This window comes from Maylandia zebra, linkage group LG14, assembly GCF_041146795.1.
Source record: "Maylandia zebra isolate NMK-2024a linkage group LG14, Mzebra_GT3a, whole genome shotgun sequence".
Lineage (NCBI taxonomy): Eukaryota > Metazoa > Chordata > Actinopteri > Cichliformes > Cichlidae > Maylandia > Maylandia zebra.
In genome coordinates this window covers 15,547,748-15,569,818 of record NC_135180.1, presented here as the reverse complement: position 1 = coordinate 15,569,818, position 22,071 = coordinate 15,547,748, and the positions used below count along the sequence as shown (strand labels likewise).

Genomic DNA, 22,071 nt, shown 5'->3' with positions numbered 1-22,071 from the left:
AGTCAAGCGCAAAGGAGACTGAATACCGCACTGCAAGGTGAGTCGGTGCACCAGCCTTCATAATAATATTCTTTCAGAGTGGATTTTCTCTTCAGCCTGCAGTGGGGGGGAAACAAGAGTGTGATATAAGTGTGGAAGAGTGTGAGAAAATGTGTTTAGTGGGAACAGAAATACAGTATCAGCACCACAATCCATCCATCCATCCATTCGCTTCCGCTTGTCCTTTTCAGGGTCGCCCCTCGCCCTATGACAGCTGGAGCCTATCCCAGCTGTCATAGGGGGAGAGGCGGGGTACACCCTGGACAGGTCGCCAGTCTGTCGCAGGGCCAACACACAGGGACAGACAACCATTCGCACTCACATTCATTCGCACCTAGTGACAATTTGGATTATCCAATTAACCTATCCCCACAAGCTGCATGTCTTTGGACGGTGGGAAGAAGCCAGAGTACCCGGAGAGAACCCACGCAAGCACGGGGAGAACATGCAAACTCCACACAGAAAGACCCCGGCCTGATGTTGGAATTGAACTCAGGACCTTCTTGCTCTGCGGCAACAGTGCTAACCACCGTGCTGCCCGATTTTCTCTTCAGCCTGCAGTGGGGGGGAAACAAGAGTGTGATATAAGTGTGGAAGAGTGTGAGAAAATGTGTTTAGTGGGAACAGAAATACAGTATCAGCACCACAAATATAGTTTATTGATGAAAGCAATTTGCCAGTGAGAGATGAGATGCATCTGATCTCTATCCGCTCGTGAGCCCCGAGAGCCGGGTTCAGCTTTTCTAATTGGGTATCGCCTTGGAGACGCCCATCCTAATTAGGAGACAAACTCCAGGTGTTGCACCTGACATCACCTCTGAAAGTCACAGAGGGAGTGTGACACATACTGTATAAACACACACATCTGCTCCATCTGCTGGCTTTACAATTAACGCAGCCAGGCCGGAATATGTCGAAATTCCCGCAGCAAACTTAAAACGGACAAGGGGAAGGTCTTTTTTATTCGGCTATGGAGGCAGACCATCGAAGTAATTGTTCTTTGTTTTTATTTATTATTTTTTTTCCGGGGGGGGGGGGGGGGGGGGCACAAGCAAACCTTTATGCTCATGTCTCACCTGAAAGCGATGGCATCTATGGGCAGATTGGAATGGATGGTTACAGATTTCATGCACTATGATAAAATTCCCTGTTAAATTACAGTGAAGTGCTGGAGCTAGATCTGCTAGCATGAAACTGTATACAATATATAAGCTGTGCAGTATGATACTGTCAGCTGTGCGAGTGCCATTTCTTTTTTTTAATTTAGTGTTCTTCCTCTAATCTCCATAAACAGTATATGACTGTAAAATATAGTGAAGCATTGAATAACTGCAACATTAAAAACATGGTAACAACCGCTGAGGTTCCCTATGTGTCCTCGTTCACACTGAATTATTGTATTCCCTTTCTAAATTATGACATAAGGTGAGCAATTCCCATTGTCTTTAACTGCACAGTCATAATCCTGCTTTATACAACATTTTGACAGCCACCCTGAAGATGAACTCTGGGTATGTGGATGGATGTGACTAATCATTTGAGCTCTCATAACTGAAACAACCACCACAACACAATTAACGTTGTAAACATCCACATTCCTGCGAGTGCTGGCAGGCCTCTCATTTCTGATTTGAGCTGAAAAATCTACATAGTTCAGATTGCACACTACCTTTCTTGTTTCTCTGAGGTATCAGTATTTATGGGATTCAGCTGTATTCACCAAGACTGCTCACTACTGCGCAGAATTTCCTGTATTTACAGTGTGTGGTGAATAGAGTGAATGATTATAAGAAGAACCACTTCATTAAAGAGATCCCACTAGAGAGGAGAACCCCAACAGCATCTCAGTAATGAGGATGTCCACAGCCTCCCACTGCAGTCCAGCCCACAACTACAGCAACATCTGCTCTGTGGCACCCAACACATCAGGTGGGATCCGCTCTGTTTGAAAAAACACAGGAGGCATATGTATGCATATGTACGAGTTAGAGTAACTAGGGAGACTGGTGAGGGTATGAGTAGTGCCTTGAGGCGAGGAGCAGAAGGGTGGCAGGGTTTCTGACATGCCGTGGACTGTTTAGACGCAAGCCTCTATGACTCATCTACGTGTCACTAATGCTTTTCCTATGAATGAACAAACAGATACACTGTGGAGAGGCATCGCTATCACCACAGGGGGAAGAGTAAGTGTGAGTAGCCTGTGAGACTAGGATGAGACACCCTTAGTCATACTCCCGCCTGTCTGAGGAGCTAGAGTTGCTGTACAGTTACAAGTAATCGATCTAAAAAAAAATGAAACAGATCAAAACCAGCTGTCTTTTATATGGCTGGAATCATACAGTGTGGTGCCAGTGGATGAGCCGTGATGTATCCATGCACCTGTTGTCTGGCACGTCCCTCTCATCTTATGTAGACTCTCCTCATTTGGGCTCATCTCCTGCAGCAGCAGCTGTGAATATGTGCACCTTGTTAGGCGGTTGACAGTTCTGGCAGAAGGAGAGACGGGGAAGTAGCTTGTTATGAAGAACAGGCTAACTATATGTCAATCTCTGCCGTGCAGAGAAGAAACAAAAACAAAGATGTGCAAAAAAATCCTTTTAATCTCAGCCTAAATTAATTCTTAAAGCAAGCTACGTTGTATGTATTTAAATATTTGAGTCCACTAAACTAAAAGCTAATTGACCCCAGCCATTTTTTTTTGCTAATACACTGCACTGCTGATTAGATACCAAAAAATGAGATTTGCCTGAGAAACATGTGGACAGCCTGATTATGATGATCTGCCCCACTGTGATCCCCATTTACCGCTCATCCAGCTCAATCATATCTGTGCTGTAATTACACTGCATTCAAAATGCTAGCAGATTCAGCAAACCTCTGAGCAGCATTATACACTTACAGTGATTGGGCTGTCTGCAGGCCTGATTATTATAGCCCTGCGTGATGCTTTAAAAAAAATAAAAAGGATGAGAGCTGGGGTCACCGAGAAAGCAGCAGAGCTAATTCGGGACTTCACAGCACAATATTTATTTCTATGATCAACCTGTTTGATAGACCTGCTTATGCTTTAAAATAATGCACTGTGTCAAATTAGACTGGTAAGAGTAAGAACAAGTGTTCAGATGATATTTTGTGCAGTGTTAACATTTTTACAACATCCTATACTTTCTTACACTGTGGCAGCCGATAGCCAGTAATCTTTAGAAATAGTCATTTATTTGATCTTCAGATAGTTTCATTTAAGCTTCTAAACACGTTTTATGCTGCATTGATTTCTTAACAAAAGGAGAACTCACTCATTCACACTCACTTATGTCAAAATTGCCAAAATCCCAAGTTAATTATTAAATCAAACATGTACAATTTTGAAACCCTGTAAAAACAGAAAGCACTTTTTTAATTCCACATGGTTACCATCTACTTACTTTCTTTTTAGATGACTGTGCACTAAATATATTTTCACCTGCTGGTCAGGTAAAATCAGACATTTACATATCTGATGTCAGGCTCGAGGAAAGTTTGACTGGCTGTAAAAAAAGAAAAGAAAAAAAAACCAGTGAGTTTAAAGCAGATTAATCAATAAGAAAAACATAATTTGCTATAATATAATTTACTTTAGAGAACAAAACTATGAGAATTTAATAAATATATATTAAATTCATCGTGGTAATTAGTTGGCATAATGTTACATTTAGATGTGCATCTGTGCTTAGACGTCGATGTTTGTTGTTGAGGCTGAGGAGGAGGGCTTGCATTTGAGACAATGTGGAGCAGTCTCCTCCTCTCATCAGCTGTAATGATCAGAGCTGTGAGGATTAAGTACCGATGTCCCAGTAAAGGAGCTTTGCAATGCCAAATGTAGGACCACTGGCTCCCCTAAGCTGTCTAATTTGCTCATCCACCAGATGCTACAGCTCTCTTAGATTGGATTAAAGGCACAAAAAGGGTGTTGAGCGCCTTGTTGTGGGCAAAAGTGGAACTGCAGGGAGAGGCTTTAGGACCAGATTAGAAACATTGAATTGGATATAAGACAGGCACATTATTAAAAATACACTTTATAAAAGTCATGAATGGGTATTTTGTTGTAATTTACATTCTTTGATGAATCACTTTTGGTCTTTTTTACCAATGAGTCTTTATCTGATGGAACCTGATCTCTACGAAACCGAAGATTAAATAAAAGGAGTCTTTTCCATTAGATCTGTTTGATCTGATCATCATTACAACTCTTTAGCTAAAACTTTTAATTTGTAATTGGTACACTTTTTAACGTGTTTACAAATTTACAAGTATATTGTGGCTTTAAATGACATAAAGCTCCACTTCTCATTAGAAGACTTCATAAACAAAACCAGGTAGAGAGCCCTAAAAAGTTGTTAAACTCTTCAGTCAAAGGATATATAACATACCTCCTGATTTTCTGCATTAAGGGGTTAGTAGGCTACCAGACAAATGATGCATTAAAGCTTCGTCCTGTTTTTAAAACTCTCAGGGTAAGGAAATACCCCAAGATCCAGGGAAGAAGAAATAGGAATTGTGCTTAAATGGGTCATTCACAAGACCCAGTGCATGACAAGCAGTCCACCAGAAAGATAAATTTTTGTGGTCACAGTAGTTTCCCACATTATTAAGGCTAATATAACTATAGCGATTAACTTCAATGAGGGTGTGAGACAAGCATGGGTGGGGGACAGGGAAAAGAGCCGAACATGTGACACTACTGTGCACTCATGAGGTATTCAGTGTGAGACACTGGTTGTCTGTGTGTGGAAACAGGCAGCATGGAGAAGACCTGTGACAGCGATCTTGCCTTCCTTTCTTACTCTTTCTCCCCATACGCTGTCAGTGCCGAACCGAAGCCGTCTCAGCTGAAACATGCACGTAAAGCTTTCCAACTTGGGGAATGAAGTCATGCAAAGTTGAAATGCCTACACAAAAGTTTTGTTCCCTAATACTGTAGTGAACAGTTCACAAGTTGGTGGGTGGATATATATCAAATTATAACTTGTTTGACAAAGACAGTTTCTGTAGTTTTCCATGTGTACGCCACCATCATGGGTTTTAAACCAATATTAAGTCTTTGCGAGGGCAGACTTTCAGCTTTATTTAAAAGTTGTTGGGTTTTTTTCAGCAGTTTTTATACACTTTCCCCCATTGTAATGGGGACAAACACAATTGGACATTTGATCGACAGGCAGTTTCATTGCCAATTGAGGCCTGTTCCCTCGTTATTTCATGACAAATGAAGTAGACATAATGCTCCACGTTTACCCAAAGTATTCACTCACCCATCCAAATCATTCAGTTCAGGTGTTCCAATCACTTCCATGGCCACAGGTGTGCAAAATCGAGCACTTAGGCATGCAGACAGCTTCCAGCGCGGTACCGTGATTGGATGCCACCTGTGCATCAAGTCCAGTTGTGAAATTTCCTCAGTACTAAATATTCCACAGTCAACTATTGGTGGTATTTTAACCACTAAAAGCAAAAGTAATAGGCCACATAAAATCAGAGGGTGGGGTCAGCAGATGCTGAGGTGCATAGTACACAGACGTTTCTGCAGAGTCAATCACTACAGACATTTAAACTTGTGTTCTTTAGAATAAATCAAGAACAGTGCATAGAGAGCTTGATGGAATGGATTTTCATGGTCAAGGAGCTGCATTCGAGTCTTTCGAGAAGAAAAATAAAGTGAATGATAGGATTATTTCAATGCTTAAGAAAACATCTAACCAATAGGACTTGAAGAGGCAGGCGTCTCAACCAACCAAGAGATGCCCTCGTGAACGTAAATACAGAGAGTTTGCATGGTGCAAACCACTGGTTACACTCAGAACAAGATTATACACATAGCATACTTGGAGTGTGGTGTGCTAATAAAAGATACTGGACATGTTACCATTTATTCAGAGGCTTATAACCACAAATCATTTTGACCATTTTCTCAAGTGTGGTGTTAAAAATACAAAAATAACTAGACATCATGGGTTTTCCAATGCACAAGGCTGAGTACTTACAGGTATTTTTATTGTAGACTTTCAGATATACACATAAGTTGAACAATGGAATTAAGACTTCTAGTGAAAGCCTAGTTTCAGCGTCCTAAATACTGGTATAACTTGAACCGAGTCATCTTTGTAGAATATCTTCACAAAGCCCTTACAAACATGGGTGGAGCAATAAACGAAGATATAAAAATGATGCTGTAAATTCAGACATTACCGACAAGACATTTTATAATAAACCTTTCCATAATTAGGCAGAGGCTCAAGCTGCTGGGAGGAAACAAGAATAGTGTCTTACACAATTAATTTGAACACATAAGACCTTAAAACTCGCAATGACCAACATATCAAAAACTCAATCCATATTCAAAAACAAGGCTTCAGTCTTTGGCCTAAATGCACCTATTGCTCCCCGAGCAGGCAGTGAGCCACAGTTGTGTCTAATGGGTGAAGGTCCGACCACCAGGAACTCACCGACATCACCTCCACTAGGCCTGGCTCCAGGGTGGTGCTCCAGTATCCCATCCCTGGTAAGGTAACTGGGTCTCTGTTGCTCCCTACCTATAACCCATTTACCTTGGGAGACCCTACCAAGGGGAAGTTACCTTTGTAACTCCATGGGTTACTCAGGCACCAACTCATAACATAGCAGTATCTGCATGGGGGGGAGAGAGACGAGAGTTTGTTTTGAAATCCAGGAAAGCAGTGGAGTCTAATACAAACGTGCATTAGGATTCACCACAAAGATTACTGAAAATTATAAGCATCTTGTGACCCTTCACACCTTCTCAGAGGTCTGTAACACAAAGGATTTATTTTAGCCCTGATTCCCAGTGTTATGAGGGTTACACTTTATTGTTTCATTACCATAATGACTTATTCTGCAGATCCAGCTGCTTCATGTAGGTCATGTTTGAGTCACGAGAAACATGCATGAAACCACCTACAGGCCAGTTTTTCAGAGAACGGTATTATACCTCCTGGGAGATCCCTCAGATATCAGTGTGCAGACACCATAAGGGTCCAGTTGTTAGAATCTAAAGTTAGTGTGTCCCTGATGGAGCGCGGTAAGGAAAGGAGATTTTTATTTCTTGCATTTTTCTCCTCCTTTGAAAGCAATATCCTTATAAGCCACCTCCTTACTCACCACTAAACAGTTTAACACAGCTGATGTTGCAGCTGAAACTATGTAGCTTGCATGCCATGAGAAAAAAAAACACAATTTAAAAGAACATAAACCTGTAATTCTTCTTAGGCCTTAGTCTTACTCACCAGACTAAGGCGAGTATTATGCTTTAGCAAATAGTTGGGTTTAAATGGACTAATACTTAGAGCACTGTTCCAGTTAAACACATTCATAAAGTGTTGATTACCAAAGGAAAGCTTAAATACTGTATTACACTGCTGTATTACACGGCTGAATGGCTCGTATTCATGCTTGGGAAAGCTTACAGTTTCTCATCCAGGTGATAACCACAATGGTGTAACATTAGGGTAAGTGAACCAGGTTGTAGTACAGGCCCCAGGTGACAGGGACAAACACATAACAAGAAGCTAACCCACATACACTACGTTGAACTAATATGTAAAGTTAACCTTTGTTAAGACACATTTAATTACATAACTGGACACCAGGAGCCAAGATACAGGGCACAGGTGTTTTATACTCTGGCCATGATGAGGAAGTTGGTTAGGGGAGGAATCAGAACTGAGGCTGTGTTAACTAATACTAGTCACTACATAAATGTGGAGCTGCACAGCAATCCCAATAACAGGATTTAAAGGGTGTTTAAAATTGGAAAAAAGACACCACAATAACATTTTAAAAGTAGATAGATAGATAGATAGATAGATAGATAGATAGATAGATAGATAGATAGATAGATAGATAGATAGATTACCACAAAAAGACAACAAAAGGTTTCGGGTAGATGACAGAAAAAACAATTTGTTCTGATCACATAAGTGAAGCAAAATCTTTGGAGTAGTGTGGGGAAATCTAATTACAGTCTTTTAAAAATGGGCACATGCCCCCCAGTGCTATCAGTCCGGTTTACAGCAGTCCAAGTTGTGGAAGGAAGTCATGCATCGTGGAATCACATCACTCAGCCTGATACCAGGAGTAAAGGATGTGGTAAAAACCTACAGCTCGGCAACTGCGCCTTCAAAATAAACCACTATTCGACTGGCTTTGAATTAGATGAGACACAAATGTCTTTACATCTGTCTAATAATAAACCCCTATTAGAGTCGCTATGAATTAAGAGAGACAGAAAACCTTTTGGAGTTGTCTTATCTGGTGTAAAATACAAATCTGGCAAACCAAACACTGCGAATAAGGGAGCGACTGAAAGTAGCTTTTAGAAATGCAAAAATTGCATAAATCCCATTCATAATTTATCTAACTTTACCTAGCGTGTTAAACGCCTGTTTTGTGTGGCCGTTACAACAGTTACGTGTGCTTTAACTTGAAAGCAACTGCCGGAAGTTGAGTCTTCTGTTTGGGCTAGCTTGGCGCCGTCGTAAGAGTAGATGGAGGTGAAATTTCTCGCTGGAAATCGATCGACAGCGGACAGTTCAGTGTCACTCACACCGCGGAAGCATGTCACCATGTACGGTGTCTTTTTGACGATGAAGCGGGATCGTTTCCATGATGGCGACCGCAGTACGGGCCAGTGTGAAAACTTGAGGAGAAAAGTTTGAGCACGGAACAGGAGTCTTTTTCTGAGACTTTCTCTGTTGTTACTGGCGTGATAAAAAACAAAACAACAAAAAACTAACATGGCATACTCAACTTTCGTTTCGTTTGTGGCATTTGCTTTGAGTTTGTACTTCGGCGTGTCCTATTGTTACTTTTCCATACCGCTGAAAATATACCCAGGGAAGTACAACGTCTCATCGGATGTGAATTTGACGTCTCTTCGGAGAGTAGCGTTAAAGTCTGATGGAAGCGGTCTCTCTCTGGCCTCTGATCCCACCGGTACCGTGAACTTTCTGGACATGGTGAATAATTTGCAAGGAGACTCTGGGAGAGGCTACTACATAGAAATGTCAATCGGTACTCCTGGTCAAAAGGTAATGTAGCTCCTGAGCTCCTGTCTGTTTTAACTCTCTGAAATATTTTTTACGTTTCTCATTTAGACTTAAACGCACCACTTGTGTCAGCTTTCCACTTTAATCACTGTATTTGCGCTGTGTTGTGTGTTTTTGTGTTTATTTGTTTTTTCCTGGATGCATTTGTAGTGTGTTTACTGTGTATGTGTGAATAGGGGCTGGTCCATCCACCATGTGATCCAGTGGTCAGAAGGTGGGCTGGGTGTGTTTGTTTTGACTCAGGGCCATGGATACCCATCTATACAGCACTGTGTATTTAAATATGCTTTTAAATGTCTGTGTAGGTAATCTTGAACGTTTGAAAAAATAAGGCAACAGACTAGATCTCTATTACCCAAGAGGCTCCTTCATTTCTTAAAAAAAAAAGAAAAAAAAAAAGAAAGAAGTCAGGTATTTAATCCCCAGTGGAGGGTTGCCCCCTTTGGAAGTGGTCCTCAGGGTCCCTGATCCACTTGGTCATGCGAGTCGTCACATGAGCCAAGGTGGGAAGGGTGAAACTACTGTGAGACTTCACCCCACCACATCTTGTGACCTGTTGAGGTCACCTGATGCAAGGTGTGAGTGGAGATGAAGCCTTCATCGTAGGTGGACGATAGCTGGTGTCGTAAGCCACCACCAATGTTCAATCACTGACTCGTTTAACAGCCATATTTTTTTTTTCAAGCTATTAAGTCTATACTTCAAAATATGAGGTTTAAATTTACCCCTGCAGCAGAGGGTCATGGGAAGATAAGTATGTCTAGTACATTCTTACATTTAGGCTCGCCTGGGACCACGGAGGAAGGATAATATAGCTGTGAGGGTGCTTCAGCCTCATTATAGCCTAGGGGTCTGTAGACTAAACCCCCACCACCAACACCAACACTCTTTCTCTGGCTCACATGCACTCACATGATGCTGCCTGCGAGGACCAGTGTTTCTTAGCAGGCAGCTGACAGGGATTACCAGGATCCCAGGCAGCAGAGAGCACCCCGAGAGTTGTACAAAATAGCACTTGCTCTACAGCAGGGATATTCGTTGGCTGCTGTTCTTTTGGTTGCAGAACTTGGAAATGCGTATGTGTAATTTATTAGAACGTCATTTTTATACTGCTTGTTATGTAAAGCGCCTAACAAGATCATATTAATAATTGAGGAGGACTAAATCTGGGTGAGCTGGAGCTCCCGTCACTATTAAAAATACATGAGGCTTTAAGGGTGGCAGCGATTTGCCTTTGTGTTGTAAAGTAGTTGTCTTTGAATTGGAGCTTAAAGCAAAGGTGAATTATCTCATTAGTAAGTTGACCTGTTGCCCCGGGGCATCTCGAGTTAAACAGATCAGAGCTTTTAAGACCCTTGGGCAGCACATCTCAGTTTCTCAGGCTCACAGAGGCTTATCTGCGCTACCTGCCATGTCGCTGAGGATAACATTGCAGCACTTGCCAGAGTACACTTCCCACACTTCCTTATTATCAAGTCACAGCGTTGTATGCTTAATGACTTTTGTCCTACTAGAAAAGAACACTTTATAGTGTTCCCCAAAGAAGAAAATTCCCCTTTACCCTTATTACTTATCATTATTCAACAGGTAAATGTATAACAACAGATTATCAATCATAAAAGTCAGTCAGTTAAGCAAATGTCATCAATGCATTAGCACTGGAACTAAGATTACTATTCAGTTATATTCAGCATATTGGTATTTTAAATATGTTTCTCTATTGGGAGGAGTATGTATGTGTCAGTGGTGGCTCACCTTTACAAAACATTAAATCAGAAAGGGCGCAGTCTTTATGGTGTTTTTTTATTACAGCTGTGTGTTTCCTACTTTGTCAGGAAACTTTCTGTGCAGAGAACATTCACAGAAAGTTAATGACACGTTTAGGGGTTTGGCTATTGCCATTTAGTTTTTTGTTTCTTTGTTTTTTGTTGAATTGTTCACATTTGTGTGAGATTATGGAGATTATGGAGTGTTTTTTTTAAGGCTAGCTCGCTTAATCGCAGAATGGATCCATATTGCTGCATCAAGCATTAAAACCACCTGAAAGCTGAACTTGATACAGATACCTGCTAAACAGCCATTTTTATTATTTGTTCGCGTTTAAAGTCGTTCTTGCACAATTTCCAGGATGTTAATATTACGGATGTGTGAACATAATTGTAGGCTCAGACTTCTTTAATTGGTTTATGATGCACAGTAAAGATAGAGGAAGCTTCACCTCTTGATCTTCTAGTCTTTTATGTCCCTGTTCTGTCCGTAATTATAGTGAAACCTTGCCAGCAGAGAGCCATCTGCTTTGGTTCAGATTGTTTATGCGGTGGCAAAATGTCGTGTAACTCGATACTATTGAGTTATACTCTCAATATTATTCTAACTAGATGATGATGTGATTACAGGGCCGCGGTGTTCAATGAGGCACTATTCAAATCAGCCACTAATTGCGGCGTCTGTTAGCATGTGGCACACACAGGTTGAGTGTTGGCTGGAGAGCCTCACATCTGCTAATTGGTACAAACAGGTAGCAGATGCACGCTGCCTCCATGGAGCTACCGCCAATTAGACAGCGAACGCTCAACTGCAGACTGCCTCAGCAGGGGAAGAGACTTGCCTGAAGCTCTGAAGCTTGACAAAGGGAGGATAGTGTGACTAGTAAAAAGATAGGTGGTGTGGGGATAAGGAGCTGCCCTTGCTTTCCCTTCTCGCTATTCTCCTTCACCACAGGATATCAGAATTTTCCAGTCAGGCCTGTTTGACTGGTTCAGGCCTTGTGTGAGTGGCCTGCTGCCATCTGCTAAGGTGGCAGAGGAGTTTTGGATGGCACAGTGACAGTGGTGGGACAGGAGCCAGCGCAATGAGGAGGAACTGATAAGCCCGGCTCAACAGGGGTTTCCCATGGCTGAGTGAACCAGTCGATAACATGTGGTTGATAATTACAGACCTGCTTTCATAAAGGCCAAATGAACCTGAGCATGCCGGTGGGATGTCGGCTACAAGGAAATGAGTAAGAAAGTTTGCGCTCATAAGCAAACAGTGTAGCGTAATGGTCAACAATGGTCAACAAGCGTTTATCTGAAATGTAATTTAAGTAAACTATTGCCCGCTGTTGTGGTGCGCCTTAATGTAAAGGCAAACGCAACGAGGCGACAGTCGATCAGTTGTTGAAACCGCTGTTTACATTTGAACATGTCTAATGAGCTGCTCAGTTTTCATAGATTGCCACGAGTCTTTGTTGCTGATTCATCAGGTGGCGTCGGGGCATTAGGTTTATGACCCCCGCCTCGGTGGCGAATGCTTGCCAGCGAGTGTTAACATGGCCACAGCTGAAACATGAAGGTGACAGAAGTCTGCTGTTTATTTGTTCCTGTTCATTGACTCGATGCCTGGAAGACAACTTGATCTCAAGTGCTGTTAACTCGTCCCCACTGTTCACATGACACATACCAAACAACTGGTTAGGTCATACAGTCATGAAAGCAGCTTGAGGCTGTCGTGTTTGACTCTCAGATCACACATTCAGTGAACACTTACGTCCGAGGTGCATTGTTAATGACGAAGACCTTTCACACCAGTTTGTCCAACACTAGAACTGAACCAAAAGTAGTGCCGTTGCAACTTCATGTGTATCATTTCCTCTCGTGTGTGCTGCTAAAATAATGTTTACAGACGTTATTAAAAATGTGTAATTAATTTTAGCTGCAACCAAGCTGCGTTTTCTTCCTCCAGAGAAAATGTCCATTTACGGTCCTATATGAATCTTTCAGATGGGCACGAAACGCCCCTAAAAGAGATATAACCTTCTTTATGTTCGGCTATTTTTATGGCCCATTTCCCTTTCATTGTTTCCTTGAGAACTGTCGTGTAATTTACCTTTTGTGTTTTCATGCTGTGGGGAAATTTCTCACATCTATCTTTCTCCCTTCTCCTCTAATCATATCTGCAAACAAACTTTAATGTCTTTTTAAAGCTTAAAGGCTTGTGAATGCATCCCACTGTGCTTAGCTGTCATTCTTTTCTTTTTTTTCTTTTTTTCTTTTTTACCATGTGATTCTGGGGCCATGTAAGTGGGGGGAGGGGGGGTAACAGATAGCTGGAGTGATTGTTAAAACAAACTGTGCCTTCTGTTTTCCAGCTGAACATCCTGGTGGATACGGGTAGCAGTAACTTTGCCGTGGCTGCAGCTCCACACCAATTTATTACTCATTACTTCAACACTGCACTGTGAGTGGCTGGAATACTGCCTGCTTGCATTTTGTAATAACTGTAGTATAACATAGTAAATACATTCAGTTTTTGTTATATATAGCTTTGTAACTGTTTACATATTCTGTTTTCTTTTCTCCTGCTTTTAGTTCCAGTACCTACCGTTCAACCGGTCGCACTGTAGCTGTAAGGTACACCCAAGGCAACTGGGAAGGTGAGCTGGGAATAGACAGCGTCTCTATTCCCAGAGGCCCAAACGGGACCATCAACATCAACATCGCCGCCATCCTGTCTTCTGATGGCTTCTTCCTCCCTGGGATCAACTGGCAAGGCATCCTGGGATTGGCCTATCCTGTGCTGGCACGGGTACGGGAGATACTCATTTACAAGTTTGCGTAAAGTTATTAAGCAAAGTCATTGATTTCTGCCCAGTGTGACATTAACTAGTAAGAAGCTGTTTTACACTCTAATGAAAACAAAGACGACACAGACGTTTTGGCGCACTCATATGTGAATTGTGAAAAAAATGGGGATTTGATTTATTTCATTTGTGTTCTGTTCAACCGTTTTCTTACACTTGTCCAATTCAGGGTTGTGGGGGCCTGGAGCCACTGTCATAGGGTGAAAGGCGTGGTATACTAGACAGATTGCCAGTCTATCACAGGATTAACAGAGAGACACATTCAGGTCTACAGCCATATAAAAATCGCCAGCTAACCTAACATGTATATCTTTGGACAGTGGGGAAAACAAAACAAAGTACCAGCTGGTGGATTTGAACCCAGGACCTTCTTGCTGTGAGGCAACAGTGCTACCAAAAGCACCACCGAAGTGACTATAAAAGCATTGATTACTAAAATAACATAAACTAATTATATTGAGTGAATCCTCAGAGCTTGTCCGGACAGGCAACGTCATTCTCACTTACATGCCTCCCACTCCTCACATCACATATCAAACACCCTTCCAATTTAGCAGTCTACTTAAGCTGCAAATCCTCTGACTGCTGCCCTGAGTCACTGCTGTTTTAACCCCTGGAACAGCCCCAGCATCCACCTGTGTTCTCCGTGGGATATTTGCTCCTTACTCGTCAATTTCTTGGTGTGTCATATTTGCAGAATGTCATTTTTGGAGCACAAACACCATACTCTGGTTGAATTCTGTTTCTGTATGAATCGTTGCAAAATGATTTGGCTAATTAAAGTGCTGTTTTCCATGTATGTGGAATTAAACACAAACCTAAGGATGAGAGCAGAAGGAGGAAGCAAAACCTGAGAAAATGTGAACATGCAGGTTTCACAAAGGGAATGTGACAGCATTGCATGGCTTCCTGCTCGCCTCCATTTCTGTTAAACCACTGAATAACTTTGCGGTCTAATCTTATCTGAATGTCATCATCCACTTTTCACATGAAAGAAGAAAACTTGTTTGTGATATAATTACAGGAGTGTGTGTTTTTCTTATAAAATGATGGGGTGAGGTTATGTTGTTGCTGTATTTTGTCATCTCTTACTTCCATCTCCCCTTATACCATAGATGTGAATTAATCAGTTTTCTTTTTTCAAAAGAAGAGCTAAATCAAGGTGCTTTACCCAGTGTCAGCTTTTTTTAACAGATTAATCTCGTCTTAATGGAGCGTTAAAGACGTCAGCGCAAACTGCACAATACGTACCTTCATTCTGCGCTGACTGCAACAACCTTTGGAATCAAATGTCAGTGATTGTGGAGCCGATACGCTTACACTGACCACTTTGTGCTATTGGCGACTCCTGAGTGCTGAGGTTGAACTTTCTTCCAGGCTGTTTGTCATGCATGACATGGTGACACTGTGGAGGAAAACAGGAGTGAACATATCACAGTCCAAACTGATGATACACCGCTGTCACATAAAAACACATTTCAGCATTTCCATTCAATAGAGCTGATGTTTGAGGTGATTGATTTTCTACGATGTTGTGTGTGAAGCTTTTACAATCTGTGTAGTTACACAAGCTAAAGGTATGAAACGCAAGTGTAAAGGTTTCACTCGATCAACATTATTTAACACCGTCTTGTGTGTCTCCACCAGCCTGACTCGTCCGTGGAGCCCTTCTTCAACTCCGTGGTGAGACAGCTGGGAATTCCTGACGTCTTTTCCCTCCAGATGTGTGGTGCTGGACTGTCAGCCGGCAGCGAAACAGACACTACGGGCGGCAGTCTTGTGAGTAGTCAGAAGTAACACCCCAAGGAGGAGTTTGATTAGATAAAAACATTGGTTTTAAACAGTCTTTATATTTTGGATCTCTGTCTGAGATTTTGATAGCTTGTGTGTGTGACCAGCACCTTTTTATAAACGTCATAGCTGATGTCCTTCATGTCACTGTGTTTCCACATTGGAAGGCCTTTCTACTTTGACTGGAGCTAATTAAGCTAAGATAGCATCCTGCTGAGAGCAAGTCTGTCGCCGTAATACTTTCGACCTTGGTGCCTCGCTCACCGCATCTCCATCATGTGACCCGCTGGTGCAGACAGATGGATAAGATAGCAGGGTATGTCAGAATTAGATCACTAAGTATCGGTATTTATCTGTCTTAAGAATCCTATTCCTATCAGGCTCTAATTTTAAGTTTAGTTAGATACTGAAGTGGTGAAGCTAAACAGATATGTAAACTGCAACTTAGCTGATTTACTGAGGCAAAAAAAATAAAAGGCAGTAATTCTGGTTATCTTCTTCTCTTAGATAATGGGTGGGGCTGAACCAAGTCTGTATCGAGGCTCAGTGTGGTACACCCCTATAATAGAAGAGTGGTACTACCAGGTGGAGGTGTTGAAGCTGGAGGTGGGAGACCAGAATCTGAATCTGGACTGCAGAGAGGTAAAACTTCACGGTCTGAATCGCTTCTCTCACTGTCTGATCCTAACTCCACACTGCACTATTTCAAAGTGAACTGTAACTTTGACTTGGAAGTTGACTCACAGCACTTGATTAACTTGCTGTGTCAAGGTTAAAACACTGAAATGTAAGAGAAGCTGAGTAGGAGTGCTGCAGAGCAGTGTAATCCAGTTTGTCTGCTTGTGAAAGAACTTCCTCATTTTATATTCTTTTGTTTGCTCAAGGTCTTCCATAGGAGTCCGTTGCAGCGAGAACAAACCCTACCGCACGTCACTCTTTCTCTCTTTCTTTCAGTATAACATGGATAAAGCTATAGTCGACAGTGGGACGACTCTGCTGCGACTTCCTGTCAACGTCTTCAATGCATTGGTAGAAGCCATCATACGCAGCTCTCTGGTATGCTGCCTCCGCTCCACAGACAATGATGAAACATGTTGTCAGAGCAAAGATATGCAGGGGAGAATAGCACACACTCACTGTTCAAGGACGTAGTAGCTTTAAGTGGAGGGATCGAGGGTTTTTTTTTCCTGTTATAAAAATATATATGTGTGTGTGTGCGCGCGCGCTCCATGCCTTTGTTTATTTACCATTAGGCTTTGCACATTTCTCACCTTTTTGGAACTGCACACAAACAGTTCCCAAGGTTAATTTGAACTTTGAGGCAACATTTTCAATTAAAGCAGCCACATCCTTGCAGATGAATACAAAGTAGGAAAATGAAAGCAGAACATCAAAACTTGTTTTGGTGCTATGTTGACCTTCTTTTTCTGTCTTTATCCTTTTTATCCTTCGCACTGTCTCTTTTCTGTCTCTGTCAATTTCTTACTGTGACTGTCTTATTTTCTTTTTCTCTTTCCTCCTGTGTTTTTTTTTTTGTTTTTGTTTTTAATTCAGATCGAGGAGTTTTCTTCAGGGTTCTGGGAAGGCACCAAGTTAGCATGTTGGATGAAGGGAGAGAACCCCTGGAGGTTTTTCCCTAAGCTGTCCATCTACCTGAGGGCCACGAACACCAGCGAGTCGTTCCGTGTCACCATTCTGCCTCAGGTGCCAGGCACATATATAATCATATAATCATTCCTTCTCTAGAGCTTCCATCAAACAAAGACAAACTCATCTCATCCTCATTTCTTGTCATGTCACAGCTTTACATCCAGCCAATCACGGACGTTGACGGCACGCTGGACTGCTTCCGTTTCGGGGTGTCGTCGTCAACAAATGGCATGGTGATCGGCGCCACTGTTATGGAAGGCTTCTATGTAATGTTTGATCGCACTCAGCGGAGACTGGGCTTCGCACCCAGCAGCTGTGCAGGTCAGGGTTCATACTGGTGCCACTTACTGCAGTTACATGTCTGTAAATATTTCGCTTTTTATGAGAAACTACAGCAGAAATCCTAAAGTACAGAGTAAACCAGACATCAGCTAATGATAACTTACTGACAGGCAAAGTCCTAAAGTCAGCCACTTTCAGGCTCCCTGACCAAGAGCTCAACACAGTGTCCTGTTCACTGAGATCTAAACGTCAAAGGTTAAGCCTTCAGTGGCACTTCCTCATAGTTCTGTGGAAAAATGAACTTTGGCCAAGCCTCCCTCCCTAATACTAAAGTACAAAGTTCATTTTTGTTGTGTACTGAGCAAACACTTTTGTAGGCTTAAGGTTGGAGGCTTGTGACAGCATTTAATGTCTAAGCAGGGCAGGTAAAATAAATAAGAAAGTTAAATGCCATTGTTTAAAAAAAAATGATGCCTGAGCCCGTCATCGAAGACTACGAGCAGCAGTGTGCTTGATTAAAAAGCTGGGATAAAGTCTGGAGCCTGGCTGTTTAATGCTCTGTATGTGAGAACAAGAATTTCAAGACATCCTGAAGCCAATGTAAAGATTATAAAATAGGAGTGACGTGAGCTCGCTTGCTGCAATGTGTTAATGGTCTGTGTCATTTGGAGGCATGAAAGAGATCATTTATCTAAGCAGGTAAAAACAAGGCAATAATTGTGCATGAATAATTTCTTCCAGTTCCACCAAATTCAATTTTATTTTATTTTTATGGGCTAAATCACAACAACAGGAACCCTCAAAACGTTTTATATTGTAAGGTAAAGACTACAATAATACACCGAAAATCTCAGCAATCAGATGACCCCATTTGAGCAAGCTCTTGGTGACAGTGGCAAGGAAAAACTCCCCTTTAACAGGAAGTAAATGTCAAGCAGAACCAGGAGGGCAGCCGTCGGCCATGACCGGTCGGCCAAAGAGACCATATTTAGCAATTTCTAAATGTTCCTTAAACGAGGAAAAACAGGAATGAAAAATGGATTTTGCACACTTTTAAAAGCAACAGTTGTTCAGTTAAATGTTTAAATGTTTAAAACGTTCATTTGCTCATTGTCAAGATAGCCTCAGCTAGCTCTCAGTCCAGCAAAAGTTCTCTTTACCTGTCTTTCCAGCTTTTCTCAAACATTAGCTCACAGTCACAGGTTAACTCTTTTTATTTGGCACTTGTTAAATTTGTATTGAATGAGGGCGTATGAGTGATGCTAACTTAATGCTGCTTTTTTGGTTTAATGAGATCATGTTATAAGACCTCTCTCATACGTCACTGCAGTGAGCGATGGGGTGGCTCTGTCAGAGATCGAGGGACCCTTCTCTGCAGCGGACGTGGCGGCCGACTGCTCTGGCGGCCCACTGAAGGAGCCTCTTGTGTGGATGATATCTTACGCCCTGATGGCAGTCTGCGCGTTGGCCCTCCTCATCCTGCTGCTCATGCTCATCCTGCCCTGCAGATGCGGAAACCGGAACGGTGAGATCACGGACGAGTCCTCGCTGGTACGACACCGCATCAAATGACTGAGAGGGCAAAGTAGAGCAAACCCGGGGAAGGGACAGTCGGACAGTGAGCAGAGCGCCTCCACGAGAGGCTGCACCGACCAATGACACTTGACTTAGGATTTTTAGACTGGACTCATCAGCTTGGCCCACAGAGGCAGTCGCACAGACAGATCAACTGCCTCTGAAGGGGAAAAATCCCCAGAACAATTCTTTAAAAAAACAGCTGTTGGTGGTGAATTTGTATTTTCTTGTTGGTTTTTTTGTGGTCGTTGCCTTAATCCACCTACAGAGGCTGGTGGAGGCACTCAAATCATAACTGGGCTTGTTCTAATTAAAACTGCTAAAGGTATTCTGAGAAATCTAGAACTTCAATAACACTAGAAGATTAAAATTAAAAATTTTAAAGCAGTTAATAAGTATACACACACTAACCATCACAGCAAAGAACAGCTCAGCGGTGCAGACAATCACAGCACATCCAGAAGGAAGGATAATAACACTGATATCATCTCCATGCAAAAGGTGTTTTCTAGGTTTCTAAGCCTTATAAACCAAAAGTGCCTTCGTTTTTGGTTTTTTTGTTTGTTTGTTTGTTTGTTTTTTTTGGGGGGGGGGGGGGGGGTTCAATCTAATGCCAACAACGGGATCTATTTCTTGGATCTATTTTGAAGTTTTCCACTCGTCTGTGGAGTCAAATGATTACCCAGAGATATTACATAAAAAATAAACTAATTAAAGTAAAGCTGCTCACTGGTAATAGGAAGAATATGAAAAGTTAGACTTGTGTTTACAGCGCCTGTAGTGCCTCTGTGGTCTCGGCTCTCTGCTAGAACAGTATCAGCAGTTTGGGACTTACTCTGCTGAATTGCACTTCCAAAGTCGATCAAAGTGTTATATAAAACGAAAGATCAATATTTCTCCTTCTGTAATGTAGTTTATTATTTTAATGTAGCTATACCCATTCTGTATACCCTCAGCTTTATATTTAAGTCTCTTTGAATGTGATTGTATCATCATCATCATTATTATTGTAATTATAATTATTCCAGATCTTTGCTTTCTGAGACTAGAATTCAAAGGGTGTTTATACTGCACATTTTATACAAATCATATACAGAAACACTTCAGCATTGATTTCCTTTGTTACTTGTGAGCTTCAGTTAACGTTCTAGCAAAGCAGACATTCCTGTTAGCAGTAAAAAAGAGATAAAGAATCAACTTATTGAATGTCATTTTGCAGTCTGTTCGCACCAGTGAAATAAGGTCCATACACAGTCCACAGAAGATGCTGCGCCACAGTTCAGCCTCATTCAGCTTCCTGTAATCTGACCCAAGCTGCACTAACATGTCGGAAAAAATGTCAATTTGTGAGACTGTTTCACTGAAAGCACACTTGAATCTAAAACTGCTCGCTTATTTATGAGTGTATTTTTTCTGTGCCAAAAATTGTAAACTGTGTTGTAAATAAAACAACTTGTGACAAATCAAAGACATAATCGTTTTTAAATCATTTTTATTTCTTTTTGGATGAGAAATACAACAAAATAAAACGTACTTAAATGTAGCTTATAATAGATAAAGTAATTTCAAAAAGTAACAAATTATGAAAAAGAAAATGGCAATAATTCAATGTAAGTTTTTCTCTGTATACGTGTCGGGTTGATACCTCTGTAAACAGAAGTACAATTCATCTGGTTGTGTTTGAACATTATCTGCATGTAAGTTGCTAATAGCAAATATTTTTATGCTAACACAAAAGGTCAAGATGAATATAATTACTTCATAATCATCACAATATTAGAGCTGTAACAGTTATTATCTTGATTAATGGTTAAATGTCTCTCAGTGTAGTCTTGAGCCGCTCTTCATTTCTGCTTAATTTGCCAAAACACGTGTAAACAAATAGAAATACAGTAGATAAGGCAAAAACAGAGTTTGTACAATTCTAACAAGCTTGAAAGATGATGTATGTCACCACCTTTACCCGGTTTTAACACCGAGTAAAGACTAGGTTTTTCTTGCTGCATAAAACCTTTAACAAAAGGCTGTACTATATTTTCTAAAAAGCTGTGATTGCCTACAGCTGTTTTTCCTTTATTTAAGAAAAAAATAAGAAGCAGTGTCATTGTGGTATTTTAAAAAGCTGTGTCATCAGACTCATGCTCTGGCTTCCTCAAAGTACCTTGCTCAATTCATGACACAAATGTTGAGAACTACGAGTCAAATGTTCAATACAGCTTAATGCTACTTGATGTCAGTGTTGCTAAGCATACGGCTGAAACGTACACTGATACAAATGATTGATTAGAACAACTTTTAGTTGCCACTATACGTGTCACGGTCCGGGGCAGCGGCCGTGTGAAGAGTGGAAAGGAGGACTCAGATGCAGCACTTACTCAGATGTGAAGGTGATTTATTGACAATACTGAACATAAAGTGGAGATGGCAAACAGAACTAAGGACGAACTAAACTGGGAGAAACTACACAAAGGGAGTGGCAAACCTGAACATGAATGGAGAACAGCAGGGAGAGCACGCAGAGGATTACACCAGGTATGAACACAGAGGATGAACACAGACGACGCGACGAGGAGCAGAGGAAATCACACACTATAAGTACACAAAGAGACACTGGGAAATCACACACAGGTGGGGGAAACAGCTGGACCTGATTAACCTGACGAGACAGGGGAACACTAACACCAGGGACCAACAGAGGGAGCACAAACCCAGAACCCAGTGTCTAAAATCCCAAACACAAACCATCCCAAAACAGCCATGAATAATAATGAAAGTAATAACAATAAAGAACATAAACATAAAGTCACTGAGTCATGGTCGCAGGACCATGACAGTACCCCCCCCTCAAGGGCTGGCCCCCGACAGCCACAGAAACACACCACCAGATCCGGGCGGGCGGCAGGGGGCCCAGGACGGAGGGACCGGGCCAAGACCAAAGACGGAGGCCCCAGAGTCCCAAACAAATGTTCACAAAAAAAAAAAAAACTCACAGGGGAGCAGAGTCCAAAACACAGT

General features: G+C 41.7%; 1 protein-coding gene and 1 long non-coding RNA gene across 2 annotated transcripts; one reads left to right on the top strand and one right to left on the bottom strand.

Moving 5' to 3' along the window:
- Positions 1–1,110: 1,110 nt before the first annotated feature.
- LOC143422044 (uncharacterized) lies at positions 1,111–8,596 on the bottom strand. The gene is made up of 4 exons (XR_013101660.1): positions 8,456–8,596; positions 6,519–6,699; positions 3,465–3,566; positions 1,111–2,525 (listed from the first exon to the last, which is right to left on the bottom strand). It is a non-coding gene; the product is annotated as an uncharacterized LOC143422044 (long non-coding RNA).
- Positions 8,583–20,524, top strand: LOC112435929 (beta-secretase 2). The gene is made up of 9 exons (XM_024805022.2): positions 8,583–9,119; positions 13,267–13,355; positions 13,487–13,703; positions 15,406–15,537; positions 16,057–16,191; positions 16,504–16,605; positions 17,104–17,253; positions 17,352–17,520; positions 18,812–20,524. Exons 1-9 carry the CDS (start codon positions 8,826–8,828, stop codon positions 19,051–19,053), a joined length of 1,530 nt encoding a protein of 509 aa, XP_024660790.1. The 5' UTR covers positions 8,583–8,825; the 3' UTR covers positions 19,054–20,524.
- The last annotated feature ends 1,547 nt before the right edge of the window (positions 20,525–22,071 follow it).

Bases quoted from the DNA above. Each gene is read 5' to 3' on its own strand.
- LOC112435929 (XM_024805022.2), top strand. From the start codon at position 8,826: ATGGCATACTCAACTTTCGTTTCGTTTGTGGCATTTGCTTTGAGTTTG. The intron at 13,356-13,486 runs GTGAGTGGCTGG...TCCTGCTTTTAG, and splicing joins CATTACTTCAACACTGCACT to TTCCAGTACCTACCGTTCAA. The intron at 15,538-16,056 runs GTGAGTAGTCAG...TTCTTCTCTTAG, and splicing joins ACACTACGGGCGGCAGTCTT to ATAATGGGTGGGGCTGAACC.